At 46.7% G+C, this 21,376-nt stretch overlaps 1 protein-coding gene and 1 long non-coding RNA gene across 2 annotated transcripts in view; one reads left to right on the top strand and one right to left on the bottom strand.

Moving 5' to 3' along the window:
• The window catches only part of LOC121551829 (centrosomal protein of 112 kDa-like), a 194,055-nt gene that overhangs the window by 35,935 nt on the left and 136,744 nt on the right, over positions 1-21,376 (bottom strand). Inside the window, exons 22-23 of the mRNA XM_045210708.1 lie at positions 6,799-6,861; positions 1,860-2,009 (exon numbers count right to left, since the gene is read on the bottom strand). Coding sequence (XP_045066643.1) covers positions 1,860-2,009; positions 6,799-6,861 — 213 coding nt within the window. The remainder of the gene's footprint in view (positions 1-1,859; positions 2,010-6,798; positions 6,862-21,376) is intronic.
• Positions 6,901-8,361, top strand: LOC121570112. Its single transcript, XR_006657811.1, has 2 exons — positions 6,901-8,034; positions 8,127-8,361. It is a non-coding gene; the product is annotated as an uncharacterized LOC121570112 (long non-coding RNA).

Here is a 21,376-nt window from a genome sequence, read left to right as displayed (position 1 = left end):
AGTGAGTGAGTGAGTGAGTGAGTGAGTGAGTGAGTGAGTGAGTGAGAGAGAGAGAGAGAGAGAGAGAGAGAGAGAGAGAGAGAGAGAGAGAGAGAGAGAGAGAGAGAGAGAGGGGTAATGTGTATGAGTGTGTGTGTAGCTGGAATGTGAGAAAGCTACACCACCAGGCGTATCCAGACACCAGGGGCAGAGACTGGACCAGTCCTTTATTACCCCACACTGTCAGTCAGTCACAGAGGTGTTTGGATTGCAACAGAAGACGTGGCATTTCTCACATTCTAGGTGTGGTGGTGCGGAGCCGCCGGGGTGGCTTATTTAACCCGGGGCAGGCCGGCCTCCCGCGGATCCTACCCAGGAATGAGTGCCCCTCACTTGGCTACAGGGCAGAGTGGGGACTGAGTGTCTGGAGGAAAGAGGATTTATATGGAAGTCTGCTCCCACAAACAGTGCAGAGAGGGTCACCCTTTAAAAACAAACCTCCGTCCCAGACACAACAGTCAATTAAACTAGAGAGAGACACACCCAGACAACTACCACAGTGTCATTGTTTGGCTACTGGAGTTTCAAGTCACAGTTCAAATAACTGATCCTGTATAGGGGCTAGTTCAGCTGGGTAGAACATTGCAGGAACGTTATTTGAATGCTTCATGCCTTTTATTCGAACGGTGCAGAGGTTTATCCGATAAGGTGTTGAATACAGAAATGCTCTGTACAGAATGGACCCACTGTTCTCAAGTTCACATAAAAAACAATCATTCTATGTATCTATCTGTAACCCCTATTGAACAAACCCCAGACATCCACGGCAGATGGATGGAATTTGTAAAATGTGTAAGGAGTACAGAGACTAGGAAGGAATGAGGAAGGAGAGAGAAGGAATGGAAATAACTTCAAAGGAAGAAGGGAAAAAGAAGGGATAAAGAGAGGGGTTGCTCAGCGAGCTAAATAAAGAGTGCTGCAGCAGTAGCAGGCTGATTTAAAGGACTGCCTCATCCCAGACAGAGAACATACGAGCCACTTAAAGAGCCTCCCAACCACCAAACCCAGGAGTGTGTGTGTGCATCTGTGTGTGTGAGAGAGACTATGGGGGTTAGCGTGTGTGTGTGTATGTCAGAGTATGGGGGTTAGAGATGAAACCCATCATAAAAAATGACAAAGCACATACATTTCAACTGTGACCCCAGGTTTAAAGCCCTCTCACAAAGGAGAGGGGACTTGTGTCTAGTCTATAAAAGTCTCCTGGCCAGACCGGGGCACTGAGTGTGTCTGGTTTACCAGCCAGTCGGCCCCTCCCTGGGACTCAGCCACTGAGGGGGGCCAGGAGGACTGAGGGCTTCAGCAACCACCAACACAGTGTAATGTAGTTTATGAAAGGAAGGCTGGCCTGAATCAGGAAGGCCGGCCTGAATGCTTGTTTCACTTCATCCAGTAAGCAGAACATAATTAACTTTGTTTCATATTCTAGGGGCATTGTGGGAATTAATACAAACGTATCATCAGCATAGCGTCTTGTTTCTCCTCCTCTGTCCTGTTAGCCATGTGTGGAATGTCATTCACCTATTTACCTCTAGCATATAAGCACGGCACAGCAATGCACATTCCTCACGCTGGCTGTTCAACCTATGGGCTCACTCTTGCAATTATCCCCTTCCGCTCTCTCAACCAATGTGCGTAAATCTTGGGATGTATTTATATGTCAACTTACCCATGTTCTCTCACTTGCTGTTTTTCAGCAAAAGTTATCCTTTACCTTTAGGGTCAGTAGTGTGCACTTTGTAGTCTTTAACAGACTTTGTGGCGTGCACCATTCATGGGTACTATATAGTAGTGTCCTTTGCAGACTGTCCATGAAACTTTACCTTGTTCTTAGTGTCTGCATGGCGGCTCATCTGCCTCCTCTCATCATCCCAGTGAGCTGTAGCCTCCTTCAGCTGTCGCTCCTTCTCCTGCTGCTGCCGCAACGCCTCCTCCTTAGCATCACACACTGACGTCTGCAGCTCTGCTATCAACTATGGAGAGAGGGAGGAGAGAGAAAAATATTAGATGGGAGAGGGAGAGGGAGAGAGAGAAGGGGGTGAGAGATGGGTTGGGATGAGAGAGGGAGAGACAAATTGAGAAGGGACAACAGTGAACCCTGGGGAACACCATTCCAAGAGGGTTGATATTGATACATCCCCATATGACACAGACAATATAAACACACTCTAACAACTGACTCTGGGGGTCATGGTTGGTGACCCCTGAACTGACCTCAAGATAATTTTATTTGTCATTGAATACCAAATTGGAATTGATTAGCCAAGTCCTAGGTCCAGGTCCCTAGTGCTCTGTACAGTACAGTTCAGTCCTAGGTCCAGGTCCCTAGTGCTCTGTACAGTACAGTTTAGTCCTAGGTCCAGGTCTCTAGTGCTCTGTACAGTACAGTTCAGTCCTAGGTCCAGGTCCCTAGTGCTCTGTACAGTACAGTTTAGTCCTAGGTCCAGGTCCCTAGTGCTCTGTACAGTACAGTTCAGTCCTAGGTCCAGGTCCCTAGTACTCTATACAGTACAGTTCAGTCCTAGGTCCAGGTCTCTAGTGCTCTGTACAGTACAGTTCAGTCCTAGGTCCAGGTCCCTAGTGCTCTGTACAGTACAGTTCAGTCCTAGGTCCAGGTCCCTAGTACTCTATACAGTACAGTTCAGTCCTAGGTCCAGGTCTCTAGTGCTCTGTACAGTACAGTTCAGTCCTAGGTCCAGGTCCCTAGTGCTCTATACAGTACAGTACAGTTCAGTCCTAGGTCCAGGTCCCTAGTGCTCTGTACAGTACAGTACAGTTCAGTCCTAGGTCCAGGTCCCTAGTGCTATATACAGTACAGTACAGTTCAGTCCTAGGTCCAGGTCCCTAGTGCTCTATACAGTACAGTACAGTTCAGTCCTAGGTCCAGGTCCCTAGTGCTCTATACAGTACAGTACAGTTCAGTCCTAGGTCCAGGTCCCTAGTACTCTGTACAGTACAGTTCAGTCCAGGTCCCTAGTGCTCTGTACAATACAGTACAGTTCAGTCCTAGGTCCAGGTCTCTAGTGCTCTGTACAGTACAGTTCAGTCCAGTCCTTGGTGTTTTTCCTTCAGTGACATAACCTGTTTGTTGCTGTTGTTTTGAACCGATTTCCATTTCAGGAAGCGTTTAGTTGAGTCTAAATGGAACAGGAGTTTTGATGCTAATGCAAGAGAGAGTGTGGGCAGCAGACAAATGCATTAACATCAAAACACACAACTTGTTGGAGCCGTATACGAAATACTTAACATATTCCCTAACAACATGATGTCATTATCTGTTAAGGTTTTACTGAGTAGAACACTGTGGGAGACCGAAATGTATCTCTTGTTTCGTTACTATAGGTACAGTATATACTGTACCCTAAGGAACAGACACCATTAGTTTAGTGTCTGTCAATGGTGTGTCTCAGCAACAATAGTCTCAGCCATTATTAATGTTCTCACAGTTCTCTGTCTGTCCTGAGAAAAAGAGAGAAATCGACAGAAAGAAAGAGAGCGAGAGAAAGGCAGACAGACAGACAGAGAGAGAGAGAGGCAGAGATGGAGAGAGGAGGAAGAAAGCTCCTATCTTTGTGAAGAGCAGAGTGAGGTTGTGTTGGAGAACTGGTACACACCAAGGTGAAAGGGAGCAGCAGTAGCTTTGAAATACTCCAGTCAAAATGAACATTCTATTGAAGCCACAGCCGGGAGAGAGAAGAGGAGGGAGAAGAGAGGAGAGAGAGAAGAGAGAAGGTAGAGAGAAAGAGAGAGAAAAAATATGAAAAGAGAAAACTGCTCTCTCAGGCCAGTTGAACTGCTCGCGCTGGGCTAGACAGACAGACAGACAGATAGATAATTGTTTACTGTGCATTAGTTCAACTCAACTCTTCGTTCAACAGTCTTACTGGAATCCTCTCATTGAGTGGGAGTTATGGGAATGAGCGCCTTAGCCGACCGCAGAGGGAGAGATTAGGGTTATTTAGTCAGCGGGGCCAGCCACATGAAAGCAACAAATGGCCCATTATTATAGGAGCATCAGTTCTGGGCGTAATAATTATTTTGCCATATAGATTCTCTAGCATCTCGTCTGTAGCCTGGAGTGATATAATGACTCACTAACCCTGTCTTTCTCGTTATTCCTGTACCTTTATACCTAGTCTCATATCGAGGGCTTCATCTGACTGTACTCTACTGTAATTGGCCTGAACAGGCCGTCTTTAATTTCACAGGCTGGTTGGTAGCTCTGTTTAGGCTGGGTTTACCTCACCTCAAAGTGAACTTACAGAATGAAAGGCAGTTGCTGGCCGTTTATCGGTCCTCTATGACAGGCAAACTGCATAGTGCAACACAATTAACTCACTAGGGCGTTAACAAGAATGATAAAAAAAACACGTGAACTGACGCACTCCCAGATCAGAAACAACAAATAGTTAAATAATACCCAGAAGGGCATGATTGTCATTTAAACCATTTCTCTTTCAGTTATTGCCTGATTCTAGTAGGATGTTAAGTACTTCTATGCATGAAATAATAATAATAGTAGTAAAGATGTGTGTTTCCAGCTCCTAACTGTATTTAAGTTGTTATTACAAGCCTTTCCCATGTTCAACCAGCAGCAGTGTTGAGATAAAGGGCTGGGGGAGCTCCGGGGACCCCCACTGTTGCCTCATCATTAACTAGAGAAGAGAAACAAACAGGGCTGGGTTCAGAGGTCGCTCAGGAAGGCCACGCTCAGCAAGACGATTAAGCAGCCCGGATTTCAGAGACGCTAATTAACGAAGCTCAAAGGACCCTGTGTGTGTGTGTTGTGTGTGTTGTATGTGTGGTGTGTGTTTATTCACACTGTGTGTGTGTGTGCGTGTTGTGTGTGCGTGCATTCACACTGCATGTGTCTACCCTAGTCCCCTCAGGATAATGTATGGCGGCTTGGTAAGTTTTAATTGGGATACTACAACCCATGCTACAGTGCTCTCCCTGCGAGAGAGAGCGCGATGACCTCTGACAGACACTTAGGGGTTACACAGTGAGGGCAGCCTCCAAGGTTCAAAGGCCCTCTGTTTACATTAGATCCAGTTGCCCCCAGGGCTCCTATGAATTAAAACCTCTTTAGTCCCTCCAAAACGCCTTTGAAAGTCAAGCCGCTAACACACGTTAACACACGCTACAAATACCAACAAATAGCATGCATTAATATGGTCTTAACATAGAAAAAAACACATGCATGTATAATGTCCTTAGAGCGTTGTGTTTTGTCAATGTCGAACACATGGGAACTGGGGTTTTCAGCAACAGAATGCAGAGGAAGGGTGTTAAGTTGAACTCATGTGAGCGTTGGTTGCGCCCCTTCAAAACAGAGGATTAATCTTTTGCAGCCTCTGTTGACGGAAACTTTACCTCGCCACATAGCAAAGACGAGTAAACACAGAGTGAACTTTCAACTACCACCCGAGACACGTTTGATGTCGGGGGCATTGTGCAACTTCATAAGCTCCTGTTTTCTCACAACATCTGCTTGTCAACCTCGCTTTCAACTCAACGCTGCCGCCGTCGAAAGTGGACCCAAAACAGGGGGATTGAAAAAGACAGAGAGAGAGAGAGAGAGAGAGAGAGAAAGACAAAAAATGGTCCCTCTTTGAATCGTTTCTTCTAAGGTAATGATGTAGCAATTACAGCCTGTGGTAGAATGTGATATTTTACCCCCTTATTTTTTCAGATTGGGATAGATCTAATCTTCTTTGTTTTCAAACATAAACAGTGATTTGTGTTTTAGGGTATTTTATACTGCACAGCTAAAGGCGTTTGAAGCCACAGTCTGGAATCTAGGAATCTGTTTCATTTCAATTCTTTATATTTTTGCTTAAAAAACAAATCTCAGACTGTAGCTTTAAAGCATCCCACATGTCCAAACAGAGCGAGACGAGAGAGAGAGAGAGAGAGAGAGAAAGGGTAGAATGGGGGGAAGAATGGAGGAGAGGAGGAATGGTCTGGTGGTTTTGATTCATGAGCAGAGAGGAGAGTTCCTCTGGCTTTAACTGCTCTCAGTCTGAGGAGATTAGGTTTAATGTTAAACATGTGGTCCCAGCCAGAGGAGAGGAGAACCTTCAAACAAAGCTCCTCCTGACGTCATGGCCAGGGGAGGGGAGGGGCAGAGAGGGAGAGACAGAGAGGGGGGGGAGAGAGAACAAGTGTGTGCGTGAGCATGTGTGTGTTTGTGTGTGTGTGTGTGTGCATGCGTGTGTGTGTGTGAGGCACCTAAAAGTTACCTAAAACCCTCATATCTTCCAGCCAATCCCACCTGGGTTCCGTATTGCTGTATGCGAGGCGTTGCATCTACATAAATAGGATTCTACATATGGCTTAAAGGCAAATATGAACATTGTGAAACAACTAGAATCAAACAGTAAAGTCTACCTCTTGGTTATAGAACCTGGCTAACTAACTGGGCCAGGTTTCCACACCACCTGGACCAAAGCCTGGCTAACCCTCGCCTCCGACGCCTCTGGATGTTACACAAAGACATGAAAGAGAGGAACAGAAGAAGAAGACAGAAACCTAGGAGGTAGAGCTTAGACATTTTTATATGTAGATTCATTTGTCTGCAGCATTATGTTAAACTTGTGGTATATGTGTATGTGTCTGTTGTAAAAGTGTGTGTGTGTTTAAGCAGGGAGGGAAGGGAGGAGTGTATATTTTTTTCTCATAGCTCCCCGCTGAACGTTTGTTTGCTCTTTACAAACAAATCTTCCCCAAAAAAAGGCCAAAAAGAGGAAGAGAAGTGTTTACCTGAGCAGACTTGGCAAGCTTCTGACCGTATTCCTTCTCGATATGCTTCAGTCTACTGGTCGTCTGCAACACAAAGTGGAGAGAGGGAGAGAGTGACAAAGAGATATGCATACAGACACACACGAGAGATATAGAGGGAAAGAGAGAGAGAGAAAGAGATTGAAAGACAGTGAGAGTTGTAAAATTGGACCTGTTTGTAGGAAGTGCACACACACACACACACACACACACAAACGCACACACGTACACAGCCGTTGACCCCTGTCTCTTGGCAGTGTGTCCCCATGCCTGCCTGTCGCTGGGCTGGCGTTACTCTGGGAACGGTGCCAGGCTCGACGCCCCTGTGGCAGCAGCAGCCAATGAGTGGCCCGGCGGGCACACCGCTCCCTCTGATGCCCTGCCAACTATTCATCACTTAACAGGAAGAGGGAGAAATCAGCCACGGCTGCCAATTATCAGGGAAAAACAGAAGGAAACTGGGGCAGGGGAGACACAACATGGAGGAGGAACATACAGACAAACAGACACAATGTGTTAAAGGCAGACAGATGGAAACAGACAGACGGACAGACGGACGGAAGGACAGATTGACAGACATGCAAAATGTGATAAAGGCAGACAGACGGGAGTGTTTTTGAGTTGTGCTTTCTGGGTTTTATTCTTCGTCCACTTGGAAAAGGCATTAACAGCCAGCTAGAACCATACATAGAGATTTCACAATAAGCAACCAGACTATCTCTACATTATGACTTGTCACTGAGAGGGTACAGAGCACTGTGAGATATCCCCTCAATATCAACTTTATATAGCTCTGATGTCACAGACATGCCTGTGCAGGTTCAGTGTCAGTCTGGTCTTTCTACAACTCCACTGTGACTGGTTCTGTTTTAACACTCCCTATCTCTCTCTCTCTTTCTCTTTCTCTCTGAAAGTTGAAACACTGTACAAATACAGGATGACTCAAACACAGAGGGCCAGGGAGATTCCACAGGTCAGTCCTGACAACAGATTAGTATAGTCTAAACACCCTTTCAGATCAGCTCTCTCCTGGTGGCACTGACAGACAAACAGACATACTAACAGACAGACGGCCCCGTAATGCTCTGTACTAGCAAACGCACCCCTAAAAAATGAATCAACACCGGTGGGCCTGGCCCTGCTCCCAACACTTCCTGACAAACGGCAAAGGAACAGCAGCCCGCTGTCGAACGGACACACCTGTCACCACGGATACAGGTAGCCGTCACCACGGATACGGCTCTTGTATGTCTTCCTGTCTGTCTGTTTGGCTTTGAACGTCTCTCGTCTGTCTCGCTCTGTCTCTCTAGGGGCTTTACCGGCTGATGAGAGAAAACAAAGCCAGGAATGAACGACAGAAGAGAAATAAAGGAGAAGAAAAGACAGAAAAACAAAAACACTATGCCGGCCCTTTAAATGTTCCTCCTGCACCTGACAGACAGGCAGACTGACACATCCATCCATTCCCCCAGCCTGCCTTTGTTGCTATAGACTGTTCCTGCTTTGACTCCAGCCTGATTAAAGTCCACTGTTGGGCTAAGTGTGTACGTGTGTGTGTGTTTGCTTTCACACATACGGTTTTAGATGTCTAATGAAAAACATAAACCCCCCCATAGGCGAACACTATATATATCTAAAACCACAGGAAAACAGTATACTGATGCATAAAGGTATCTACTTTATATCCAGTAGACATGAATAGTGTTCTGTTCTGAGACAACTAAGCACACAGAAAGACCCACAGGTCTAAAGTAGACTAACGATATGTGAGTGAGTGCAGTGTGTGGTGTGTGAGTATGTGGAGTGTGTGTCTGTCATTGTGTGTGTGTTTTTGTGTGAAACAGTATGGAGAGAGTGTGTGCATGTGTGTGTATTTTAAAGCGGACTACCTGCGCAGCCTGCCAAAAGCGTCTTAGCGCTGAAGGCTCTTTGAGGCCGTATCAGACTCTTCAATCGCTTAATAATCCTGGCTGGTGTGGAGCGGTGAGCGGCTGAGGCTGCCTTTGAAGTGTGTGTGTGAGGAACAGTGGAAGTGGATCTGAAGGCAGGAGCATGCACCGCTTACCAGAACTTAATTAACAATCTGCAGCTGGAACTGGGCCAGTCTCTCACTCTCTCTCACACACACACACACACACACACACACAAACAAACACACACACACAAGGCAAGAAGAACGACAACACACACGGACATGCACATACACAAACGGACACACATTATACGCACGGACACACACAAATAAATATTCACAATGCATACACACACAGAAATAGACACAACGCATGCACACACGCACGCACACACAACAAGGTACAGACAGGAAGTCAATGTCAACCTGACAAAGACACACAAACTGGAACCTAGACATAGCTATGGTTGTTTGGCTCCGACCCTGGCTCAAGCTGTACTGCTCTTTCTCTTTCCTTGGAATAGGGCATTGTATTGTTGCAGGAGAAGGAGGAGGAGGCGGCTTTAGGAAAATATCTACACATCATGGTTTGCCAGAGGTTTATCATTTCCTTGTGTTTCCTTAGCTAAGTCACAAAACACATACCGTTTATTGCATTGTATACATCACACATCCTAGAGACAGCCTATATGGAGAAACCACATGATTTCACATGTTACATTTTATTTCACATGTGAAACCATGTGTTTTTGGAAAACTTCACATCAGTGATGGGAAACAAACATTTGATACATTTACATATCGCGATATTATTTTGGCGATATTATATCGACACTTTGACTCCAAGTATTGCACCTAAGTATCGTGATAATATCGTATCGTGAGGTCCCTGGTAATTCCCAGCCCTACTTCAAGTGATGATATTTCACATGTGATCACATTACCTTTCACATGTGTATTCAAATTTTCACGTGAATATTTTACAGGAGATTTCACAGGAGATGCCCTGCGAACAAAAATGTGTTGTTAGGATACACACACAAACAGTGCTTTTAACATATTTGACACACTTTGACATACATGATTACATTATGAATGTTTATACAGTAATTATTATTCAACATGTCCTCAACTGGGATTTGAACTCACAATCTCTTAGTTCGTGGCATTCCGATCTCCCTGCTACGCCACCATGTCTGTTTTAATGACTGATTTCACGCATTCCTACACGTTGGACTTAAGTAAAGTACAGTGCATTGACTTTTCCCACATTTTGTTACGTTACAGCCTTATTCTAAAATGGATTTAATTAATTTTTTTCCTCATCAATCTACACACAATACCCCATAATGACAAAGCAAAAACAGTTGTATACATTTTTGCAGATTTATTAAAAATAAAGAACAGAAATACCTTATTTACATAAGTATTCAGACCCTTTGCTATGAGACTCGAAATTGAGCTCAGGTGCATCCTGTTTCCATCGATCATCCTTGAGATGTTTCTACAACTTGATTGGAGTTCACCTGTAGTAAATTCAATTGATTGGACATGATTTAGAAAGGCACACACCTGTCTATATAAGGTCCCACAGTTGACAGTGCATGTCAGAGCAAAAAACAAGCCATGAGGTCGAAGGAATTGTCCGTAGAGGATTGTGTTGAGGCACAGATCTGGGGAAGGGTAACAGAAAATGTCTGCAGCATTGAAGGTCCCCAAGAATACAGTGGCCTCCATCACTCTTTAATGGAAGAAGTTTGGAACCACCAAGACTCTTCCTAGAGCTGGCCACCTGGCTAAACTGAGCAATCTGGGGAGAAGGACCTTGGTCAGGGAGGTGATAGTCACGCTGACAGAGCTCCAGAGTTCCTCTGTGGAGATGGGAGAATCTTCCAGAAGGACAACCATCTCTGCAGCACTCCACCAATCAGGCCTTTATGGTAGAGTGGCCAGACGGAAGCCACTCCTCAGTAAAAAGCACATGACAGCCCGCTTGGAGTTTGCCAAAAGGCACCTAAAGGACTCTCAGACCATGAGAAACAAGATTCTCTGGTCTGATGAAACCAAGATTGAACTCTTTGGCCTGAATGCCAATCGTCACGTCTGGAGGAAACCTGGCACCATCCCTACGGTGAAGCATGGTGGTGGCAGCATCATGTGGCGGGGATGTTTTTCAGCGGCAGGGACTGGGAGACTAGTCAGGATTGAGGGAAAGATGAACGGAGCAAAGTACAGAAAGATCCTTGATGAAAAACAACTCTAGAGGGCTCAGGACATCAGACTTGGGTGAAGGTTCACCTTCCAACAGGACAACGACCCTAAGCACACAGCCAAGAAAACGCAGGAGTGGCTTCGGGACAAGTCTCTGAATGCCCGTGAGTGGCCCAGCCAAATCCCGGACTTTAACCCAATCGAACATCTCTGGAGAGACCTGAAAATAGCTGTGCAGCGACACTCCCCATCCAACCTGACAGAGCTTGAGAGGATCTGCAGAGAAGAATGGGACAAACTCCCCAAATACAGGTGTGCCAAGCTTGTAGCGTCATACCCAAGAAGACTCAAGGCTGTAATCACTACCAAAGGTGCTTCAACAAAGTACTGAGTAAAGGGTCTGAATACTTATGTAAATGTCATATTTCAGTTGTTTATTTTTTATACATTTGCAAACATTTCTAAAAACCTGTTTTTGATTTGTCATTATGGGGTATTGTTTGTAGATTGAAGCGGGGGAAAAAACTGTTTAATCAATTTTAGAATAAGGCTGTAATGTAACAAAATGTGGAAAAAGCCAAGGGGTCTGAATACTTCCCGAATGCACTGTAAATCTCAGCTTTGGTAAAAATACACAATGATTTTAAAAAAATATTTATAAGAGTGATTCAGGAGTAACATTAAAACAGAATAATATGCCCCACCAACATTAGACTACACAGAAAACCCCTCAAATTGCTGAAATAAGTAAATAAAATCAATGATGAGAGAATAGTCAGATTAACTGATAACTAAAATAGCAGTGCAGATGGCACTGTTTTGCTAAATACAGAGATTATAGGTAATGAATGTGTAGAGGACTTCTGAGAACGCTACAGACTTTGCGGCACAGCAGAAAGATCAGCTTACCCAAACCCAGAGATTTTGAGTTTGTATCCCAGGTGGGGTCATATTGAAAAGTCATTACTAAGTAATCATGTCAAATGTAATTGTCAGTGATTCAAGACTTTTGTACACTATTTTAGCTGAACAGTGTACCACTTACTTCAAAAACCCCATACAATTTCATCCCCTTACAAAAAAACACACATGTATTCATGAAATCTGTTCACATGTATTACATTTAGAGTTCTGATGTTAACACCACCTTTTCACATGTGAGGACAATAACATGTTTTCACCTCACATATTCACATATGTTCATATTCACAGTTGAAATCTGCAGTTTCACATGTAAAAAAGCATTCACATGTGAAAATCTAACTCTCACATGTGGAATTGCATTTTCACATGTGAAAAACGTTTTTTATTTTTTTATTTTGCATCTCCATGTTGTCACATTTATTTCACATGAGATCATGCTTTCACATGTGTAGTTTCATGTTATCACATGTTGCTTTTACATGTTGTCTCATGTTATCACATTAACTTCACATAAGGTCATGTGAAATTCATGTGCTTTTTTCTGTAAGGGAGGATATTTCTTCCATATGGACCTTTTTTTCAGGAATGTTTTAAATCAACAATATCAGGACAGAGAGATCTGGGTTTAGCTAATCTTTGACAACACAACAAAATGACATGATACTACGAGATTCACGAGAGGCCGGCTAGCATTCAGGTGATGTCATTGCAGTAAGAGTGGGAGGAAAATATGTGATGTTTGACAGGTGCGCGGATAAAGGGTCGGGGCTAGGTACTTTCTATATGACTGTTATCTCCAAGGTGACTTAATAAACGGATGAAACAACCCAAAATAAAACCTGCTAACACTATACTTCAGCTGACCTTATGTACATACATACAGTATTAATAAAGCCTTTATGAATACTACATAACATGTTATAACAGAAGTCACAAACTGGTATGATCATTATAAAGACCTTATAAACAAGAACATAATGTCACGCACGTTGACTGATGACTCGTGGAACCAAGGCGCAGCGTGATAAGCGTACATCTTTAATTAGTACTTAACACACGAACAAAACCAAAACAACAAACCAACGATACGTGAAGTCCTGAGGTTACACACACCAAACCTTTACGGATCAAGATCCCACAAACTAACTGGTGCCAACAGGCTGCCTAAGTATGGTCCCCAATCAGAGACAACGAGCTACAGCTGCCTCTGATTGGGAACCACCCTGGCCAACATAGATTTAAACGATCTAGAACAAAAAACATAGAAAACTAAACATAGAGAAATCCACACCCTGGCTCAACATTTAAGAGTCCCCAGAGCCAGGGCGTGACACATAAACATATACTGAAAGTCTGATTTGTAAACATTACAGAGAGAACAATGACTAGTGGTGTCCCAGGTATGAGTTGTCTCAGTGATCTATAGGCCTTTCAACACTAGGTGCACTACAGTGACTGACTGGTACAGACACCTCTATATCTACCTAACACACGTCTCTGGCAGCAATTTGGGTTACATTTACGAGGGAGAGGACTCCGGGAGATGTTATTTGCTTGTTTGTCTGTAATCACTGTGTACAAGTGTGTGTGTGTGTGTGAGTGTGTGTGTAAGCGCCTCTTGAAGTGTCATGGCAGTAATGAGAAGCCTCCCATCATTGGCTCTGTCAGTTCAAATTCTCCGCAACATCACTGTTCCTCCTAACAGGCACTGCTGCACCCACTTAATACATATCGCACGAACGCACACAAGTCTACACATGGATGAGTCATTGCCTGAACACATCTGCCTGTCTTAGACTTGGAGGGTGTGTCTGCTTGGTATTAGAGAAGCCGTTACAGGCATTATAACATAGCAGAGTCTCGTAATGTGATGCCTAACTTCATACAGTGTGTTCATCACCAAAGGCCTACTAGGTAAATAGGGTCAGACACGTGAGGTATGGTGGTAGTAGTACAAACAAAGTTTGACATTGAGTGCTCGAGAGAGAGACCCTGGGTAGTACACACACTGGTCTGGTGTGTGTGTGTGTGTCTTCGTACATGCATGGTCAAGATATAGCTAGGTGTTCAAACACTTTTCTCAGTCCTGTGTTTGGTAAGGGTGACCGTATGCTAATGTCAGTCTTTACATTTACATTTTAGTCATTTAGCAGACGCTCTTATCCAGAGCAATTAGGGTTAAGTGCCTTGCTCAAGGGCACATAGACAGATTCGAAGCAGCAACCTTTTGGTTACTAGCCCAGCGCTCTTAACGCTAGGCTACCTGCCTTCAGACAGCAACATCTCTTTCTAACTCTATCTTTTTCTTTCTACCTAGCTATCTCTTAGTCTCTCCAACTCAATTCCTGTCATGTTTACATCAGTTGGAACCACTTAGCTATAGAGGAAGGGCTGGACTGCACTGTTTGATTTTCATATTGAGCTCTCCTTTTAACTCTCTCCTTTTAAATCCCTCTCTTTTTAACTCTCTCTCTTCTTTGAGGCTGTCTAGAGTTGGGAGGGGAGGGGGAGGGGGAGGTCTGTCTCACCTCTATTAAGGTGGATTAGTGGGGCAGACAGGGGGTGACAGAGGGGGCCAGAGAGGGGCTTAGACAGGGGTCCATGGATGCATCTGTGTGCAGATTTGGGGGGGGGGTTGTGGTAGATCAGCTTCTCTGTGACGGCCACTGACGTCTTAAAGCGGTCGGACCACCTGCGGGTTGTTCCATTAGATGACCCCGGGGGTCGGAACACCTGCGGGTTGTCCATTAGATGACCCTGGGGGTGTTTGGCTAAGCAGAGGGCTGCGGTACAAGATGCTCTTCTCTCTCCTCCTCTTCTACCTTCCCCTGTGTTTTCTGTTCTTCTTTCTCCATCTCATCTTCCTCCACCTCTCTAAATATCCCTCCAGAGTTGTGTTCGAAAGCAAACTGACTGTAATCTACAACATTCTCTACAGGATAGGAGCTGTCTGCCTTGATTAATGCGATTGAGAGACCGTGCCACTCCTCTCCAACGACTTAAAAAACTCCCTGCCATGTCTGAGACAGAGAGCTGTAATATGTTTTGTAAAAAATTCTTTGCTCTGTCTCTTTCATCTGTTTGAGTCATTATCTCTGCTGCTGCTGCCGGGACCCACGAGATGCACACACACACACACACATACATATACACATACATGTACCGTATGTATGTCACGATCGTCGTAGAGAGTAGACCAATGCGCAGCGTTAGTTGCAAACATATTTATTTATATAATGAATGCACGAACAAAACAACAAAACGAAAACGTGACGTCCTACGGTAAACACAACCCAAACGGAACAAGATCCCACAAACACGAATGGAAAACAGACTGTTTAAATATGGTTCCCAATCAGAGACAACCAGCCACAGCTGACACTCGTTGCCTCTGATTGAGAACCACACTGGCCAACATAGAAATAGAACACATAGACCTACCACACAGAACTAGAATACATAGAATCTACACACCCTGGCTCAACATATAGAGTCCCCAGAGCCAGGGTGTGACAGTACCCCCCACCAAAGGCGCGGACTGCGACCGCGCCTCAACATAGACAAACCAGGGGAGGGCTGGGTGGGCATTCCTCCTCGGAGGCGGTTCCGGCTCCGGGCTTGACCACCACCCTTCAATACTTCCCCCGTAGCGCCCCTGGTCCGGTCTGGCCCCGCTGGCTGGAGCTGGACTGGACATCGTAGGAGCGGATTGCTTCAGCTCCGGTGTGGAGCAGCTGACCGGTACCTGACCAGGCACCGGTAACCCAGGCACGGGTTGTGCCGGACTGACGACGCACACCCCTGGCTTGGTGCGTGGAGCAGGAACGGGCCGGACCGGACTGACGACACACACCCCTGGCTTGGTGCGTGGAGCAGGAACGGACCGGACCGGACTGAAGATGCGCACCCTTGGCTTGGTGCGTGGAGCAGGAACGGGCCGGACCGGGCTGACGATGCGCACCCCTGGTTTGGTGCGTGGAGCAGCAACGGGCCTTACCGGGCTGACGACTCGCACCCCTGGCTTGGTGCGAGTGGCAGGAACAGGCCGGGCCGGGCTGACGACTCGCACCCCTGGCTTGGTGCGAGTGGCAGGAACAGGCTGGGCTGGCGACGCGCACCGTAGGCTTGGTGCGAGTGGCAGGAACAGGCCGGGCCGGGCTGGCGACGCGCACCGTAGGCTTGGTGCGAGTGGCAGGAACAGGCCGGGCCGGGCTGGCGACGCGCACCGTAGGCTTGGTGCGAGTGGCAGGAACAGGCCGGGCCGGGCCGGGCTGGCGACGCGCACCGTAGGCTTGGTGCGGGGAGCAGGAACAGGCCAGGCCGGGCTGGCGACGCGCACCGTAGGCTTGGTGCGAGTAGCAGGAACAGGCCGGGCCGGGCTGGCGACGCGCACCGTAGGCTTGGTGCGAGTGGCAGGAACAGGCCGGGCCGGGCTGGCGACGCGCACCGTAGGCTTGGTGCGTGGAGCAGCAACAGGCCGGGCCGGGCTGGCGACACGCACCGTAGGCTTGGTGCGAGTGGCAGGAACAGGCCGGGCCGGGCTGGCGACGCGCACCGTAGGCTTGGTGCGTGGAGCAGGAACAGGCCGGGCCGGGCTGTGGAGACGGATAGGAGGCCTGGAGTGAAGAGCGGCCACAACCCGTCCTGGCTGAATGCCTACCTTCACACACTCTGTGTGAGGCATCCGCACAGGACGTACAGGGCTGTGTACCCGTACTGGCATAACAGCAAGTGACACTGGCGCAGGATATCCGGGACTGAGGAGAGGCACTGGAGACCACGAGCGCTGAGCCGGCACACTCCGTCCTGGCTGCATGCCCACCTTCGCACGACACGTGCGGGGTGCTCGCACAGGACGTACCGGACTATGCCGGACCACTCGTGGCACAGTACGCAGCTCCGCATACCGCGGAACCTGCCCAGTCCCATGCTGCCATGCCTGAGTACGGGGAGTTGGCTCTGCTCTCCATCCAGGCTCCGCCAACCTGCCTTCTGGCCCCCCAAACCCGGTGGCCTCCTCTCCAAATCTCCCAAATCGCCCTGTGGCAGCCTCCTGCTGCCCAGTCGCCCATGCCGTGTGCCCCCCCTAAATTTTTTTGGGGGTTGCCTCTCGTCCGACCGACGACGACACTGTTTACGCCGTTGCTCCTCTCTACGTCGCGCCTCTACCGTCTCCCTCCATGGACGGCGATCCATCCCGGCCTGGATTTCCTCCCAGGTCCAGGACCCCTGCCCGTCCAAGATCTGCTCCCACGTCCAGGCTGCCTGCTCCTGGACACGCTGCTTGGTCCTGGTATGGTGGGATCTTCTGTCACGATCGTCGTAGAGAGTAGACCAATGCGCAGCGTTAGTTGCAAACATATTTATTTATATAATGAATGCACGAACAAAACAACAAAACGAAAACGTGACGTCCTACGGTAAACACAACCCAAACGGAACAAGATCCCACAAACACGAATGGAAAACAGACTGTTTAAATATGGTTCCCAATCAGAGACAACCAGCCACAGCTGACACTCGTTGCCTCTGATTGAGAACCACACTGGCCAACATAGAAATAGAACACATAGACCTACCACACAGAACTAGAATACATAGAATCTACACACCCTGGCTCAACATATAGAGTCCCCAGAGCCAGGGTGTGACAATGTATGCATGAACGTCATACACAACATGTTATATCCCTCCTCACCCATAAACAACACAACAGCTCTGACTTTCATCTTCATATACACACACACACGCACACACGTACACACGTACACACACACACACACACACCCCTCTAAATCAGATGTTCTGCTGTTAAGCCTCCATCCCTGTCTGTCACTCTGAGGTGATCCTCATCTCTGTCTGTTACTCTGAGGTGATCCTCATCTCTGTCTGTCACTCTGAGGTGATCCTCATCCCTGTCTGTCACTCTGAGGTGATCCTCATCCCTGTCTGTTACTCTGAGGTGATCCTCATCTCTGTCTGTCACTCTGAGGTGATCCTCATCTCTGTCTGTCACTCTGAGGTGATTCTCATCCCTGTCTGTCACTCTGAGGTGATCCTCATCTCTGTCTGTCACTCTGAGGTGATCCTCATCCCTGTCTGTCACTCTAAGGTGATCCTCATCCCTGTCTGTCACTCTGAGGTGATTCTCATCCCTGTCTGTCACTCTGAGGTGATCCTCATCTCTGTCTGTCACTCTGAGGTGATCCTCATCCCTGTCTGTCACTCTGAGGTGATCCTCATCTCTGTCTGTCACTCTGAGGTGATCCTCATCTCTGTCTATCACTCTGAGGTGATCCTCATCTCTGTCTGTCACTCTGAGGTGATTCTCATCACTGTCTGTCACTCTGAGGTGATCCTCATCTCTGTCTGTCACTCTGAGGTGATTCTCATCCTTGTCTGTCACTCTGAGGTGATTCTCATCCCTGTCTGTCACTCTGAGGTGATCCTCATCTCTGTCTGTCACTCTGAGGTGATTGCAGGACGTCTTCTTTGATCATTCCCTCCTCTGTTTTGCTATATAATCCATGACCAGGAATAATGAGATTTGGTGTATCTCCAAATGGCATAGAACCAGTTAGTGGAGAGAGGCCGTTGGTTGAGGCAGAACAACAAGGATGACAAACATACAAACAGCACCACCATCTCCTGGCTGACGGAAGAACAGGATTCACACAATAGCTACTTCAAACCCTTCAAGACAGTGATACACACGCTAAAACACTAACACTGTGGTGATTACATACCCCAGTGGGTACAGTGCATTCGGAAAGTATTCAGACCCCTTGACCTTTTCCACATTTTGTTACGTTACAGCCTTGTTCTAAAATGGATTAAATTGTTTTTTCCCCCTCATCAATCTACACACAATACCCCATAATGACAAAGCAAAAACCGGTTTTTAGACATTTCTGCAAAAGATAAAAAATAAAAATGAAATAATAAATAAATATCACATAATGTCACATCTGACAGTGTATTGACGTTGCTTTTTAGTTGTCCATCAGCAACGTGACTGACCAGGAACATACTCTGATCTCTAGTCATGGCCAATATGCTACAACGTTAGTATTTAGATTCTGCATTAACCCTAATGGAAAAATACATTGTCTAAACATCAATAACTGTGTAACCACATTACCAGTCAGACAGTCTGCTTTCTGTTTCTCTACATCTAGGCCTACACGTGAGACAGAGACAGAGAGAGAGGAAGACAGTGAGGAAGAGCGAAAGAGAAAGATGTGGCTGAAGTGAAATCTGCTGGAGGCCTGAGGCTATACCTTCTGAAGAACTGAGTGATTGAGAGAGAGAGAGAGGAGAGAAACTCCATCTGCTCACACTTAAAGGCCTGGCAGCTCGATCTTCTCCTGTGCCTGCTTTAATTCTTCTCTCCTTTCTTTCATCTCTCCTTCCTTCCCGTTGTCATAGCCGAAGAAACCTAAAATAACCATGGCGTTTGTGTACCACACACCTCGTTACCATTGCGATGTGGGTGCTGGACGGTGGAGGCCAGGTGTCATTACCGTTAGCCAGATGAGAGTACAGAGTACAGAGGAGAGCTACGCCAGCTAGCTACACAGGGTTAACCAACACACAGGCTGACACATAGGAAGACTCTGATTATCTCCTCTCTCTGTCTGGGTTTTATCACGGCTGGTCTGGATGAACGAGAGAGCAGTGGAGGAGTGTGGGGAGAAGAGGAGCAAGGGGTGGAATTGGAGGAGTCTGAGGAAAGGATTCTCTCTCTCTCTCTCTCTCTCTCTCTCTCTCTCTCTCTCTCTCTCTCTCTCTCTCTCTCTCTCTCTCTCTCTCTCTCTCTCTCTCTCTCTCTCTCTCTCTCTCTCTCTCTCTCTCTCTCTCTCTCTCTCTCTCTCTCTCTCTCTCTCTCTCTCTCTCTCTCTCTCTCTCTCTCTCTCTCTCTCTCTCTCTCTCTCTCTCTCTCTCTCTCGACAGGTGGGGTGAGTGTTTGGGGGTGTGTGTGTGGGTGTTTGTGTGGGTGTATGTGTTTATGTGTGTGTGTGGGTGCGAGTGTGTGTGAGACACAGTGTGTGTGTGTGTGTGTGTGGTCATTAGGGAGGAAGACAACAGAGAGCAGTTTACTAGGCCTTAGAGCTCAGAGTAAAACACTTTGATGTAAAACACTGATTCACAAAATTAACTTCTGTATTGTAAACCTCTTCTCTTCTCAACATGCATTGGAAGCTTTAACTGAGACACACAATACTACAATGTGAAGCTTGTCCATTGAGGACTATGTATGTCTTTACCTGTCTCAATACAGCAGCATAGTTAGTGAGGAAACAACAGAGTGGATGAGACAGCCAGTGTGTGTGTGTGTGTGTGTGTGTGTGTGTGTGTGTGTGTGTGTGTGTGTGTGTGTGTGTGTGTGTGTGTGTGTGTGTGTGTGTGTGTGTGTGAGAGAGAGAGAGAGAGAGAGAGAGAGAGAGAGAGAGAGAGAGAGAGAGAGAGAGAGAGTGTGTGTGTTCTCGGAAACACCTTTCGCTTTTTCAAAAAATCGTCATAGCCCCTAATTCTGGTAAGGCAAGCTCTTTCTAGGAAGCCCTGATACTCTTTGCTTTGCCATGACTTGAAGGGAGAGGAAGTGGAAAAGAGTGAGGGATAGCGGGAGGGAGGTAGGTAAATAAGAGAACCAGATAAGGTTAAGTGAGAGGCAGGAGGCCTCCTCTGAGCAGCCCAGAGCAGAGGCAGTGTTATCGGGCACACAGAAACTTCACAGGCCCCTCTGTGGAGGATGGAGATTGAGAGGCCGGGGCTGCACGTGTGTGTATGGGGGGGGGGGTAGAAGAGACGTTATGGACACACACACACATAGGCAGATAAACCTCAATAGCAGCCAAACAGTGAAATACCCCCACCTACTCTCTCTCTCGTTCTCCTATATCTCCCCATTTCTCTCTCTCCTTTTCTTTCTCGGGCGTTAGAACAATCTTAATGCGTGATCTTATCTCCTCTAAAATACTGTTTCTCATTATTTCATTCCCCCAGCTTTCTGTCTCTCTCAAACACACGCTTCTTTGATGAGAATCCATTCATGGATTTAATGGATTTCTCCTGCCTTTACTCCGGGATCTAGGAGATGCCTTCAAACACTCCGGCCGGCCCAGGCTTCAAGCTTCAAGACTGACCGGGCTGGGGCGGATTGCAAAGGACAGCATTTTTCTACCTCAGCATCAAAAGAATAAGACATTTCAGCTCAGAAAACAGCCGGCCCAGTCAATATGGAGCTGAAACTGGCCAACGTCAATCGCACATTAAATAACTGCCATGAAACTGCGCTGGAACTTGGAACTTTTTTCGCCCATCATTCCTATGTCAAACTTTTTTATCACAGATAAAAAGAGGGGGGAAAAGTTTCCTACGTAACTTTCGCCTAACATTTGAGCTCGCTTCTGACCCTGTGTGTGCATTTCCAGCTAAAAAGGACCAACTGGATTTTGGGCTGAAACTCATCAGTTCTCTTTTAAAGAAAAGTATGCCACATATCTATCACAT

Source organism: Coregonus clupeaformis, chromosome 35 (genome assembly GCF_020615455.1).
Source record: "Coregonus clupeaformis isolate EN_2021a chromosome 35, ASM2061545v1, whole genome shotgun sequence".
Taxonomy (NCBI): domain Eukaryota; kingdom Metazoa; phylum Chordata; class Actinopteri; order Salmoniformes; family Salmonidae; genus Coregonus; species Coregonus clupeaformis.
This window is presented reverse-complemented; position numbering and strand designations above follow the sequence as displayed.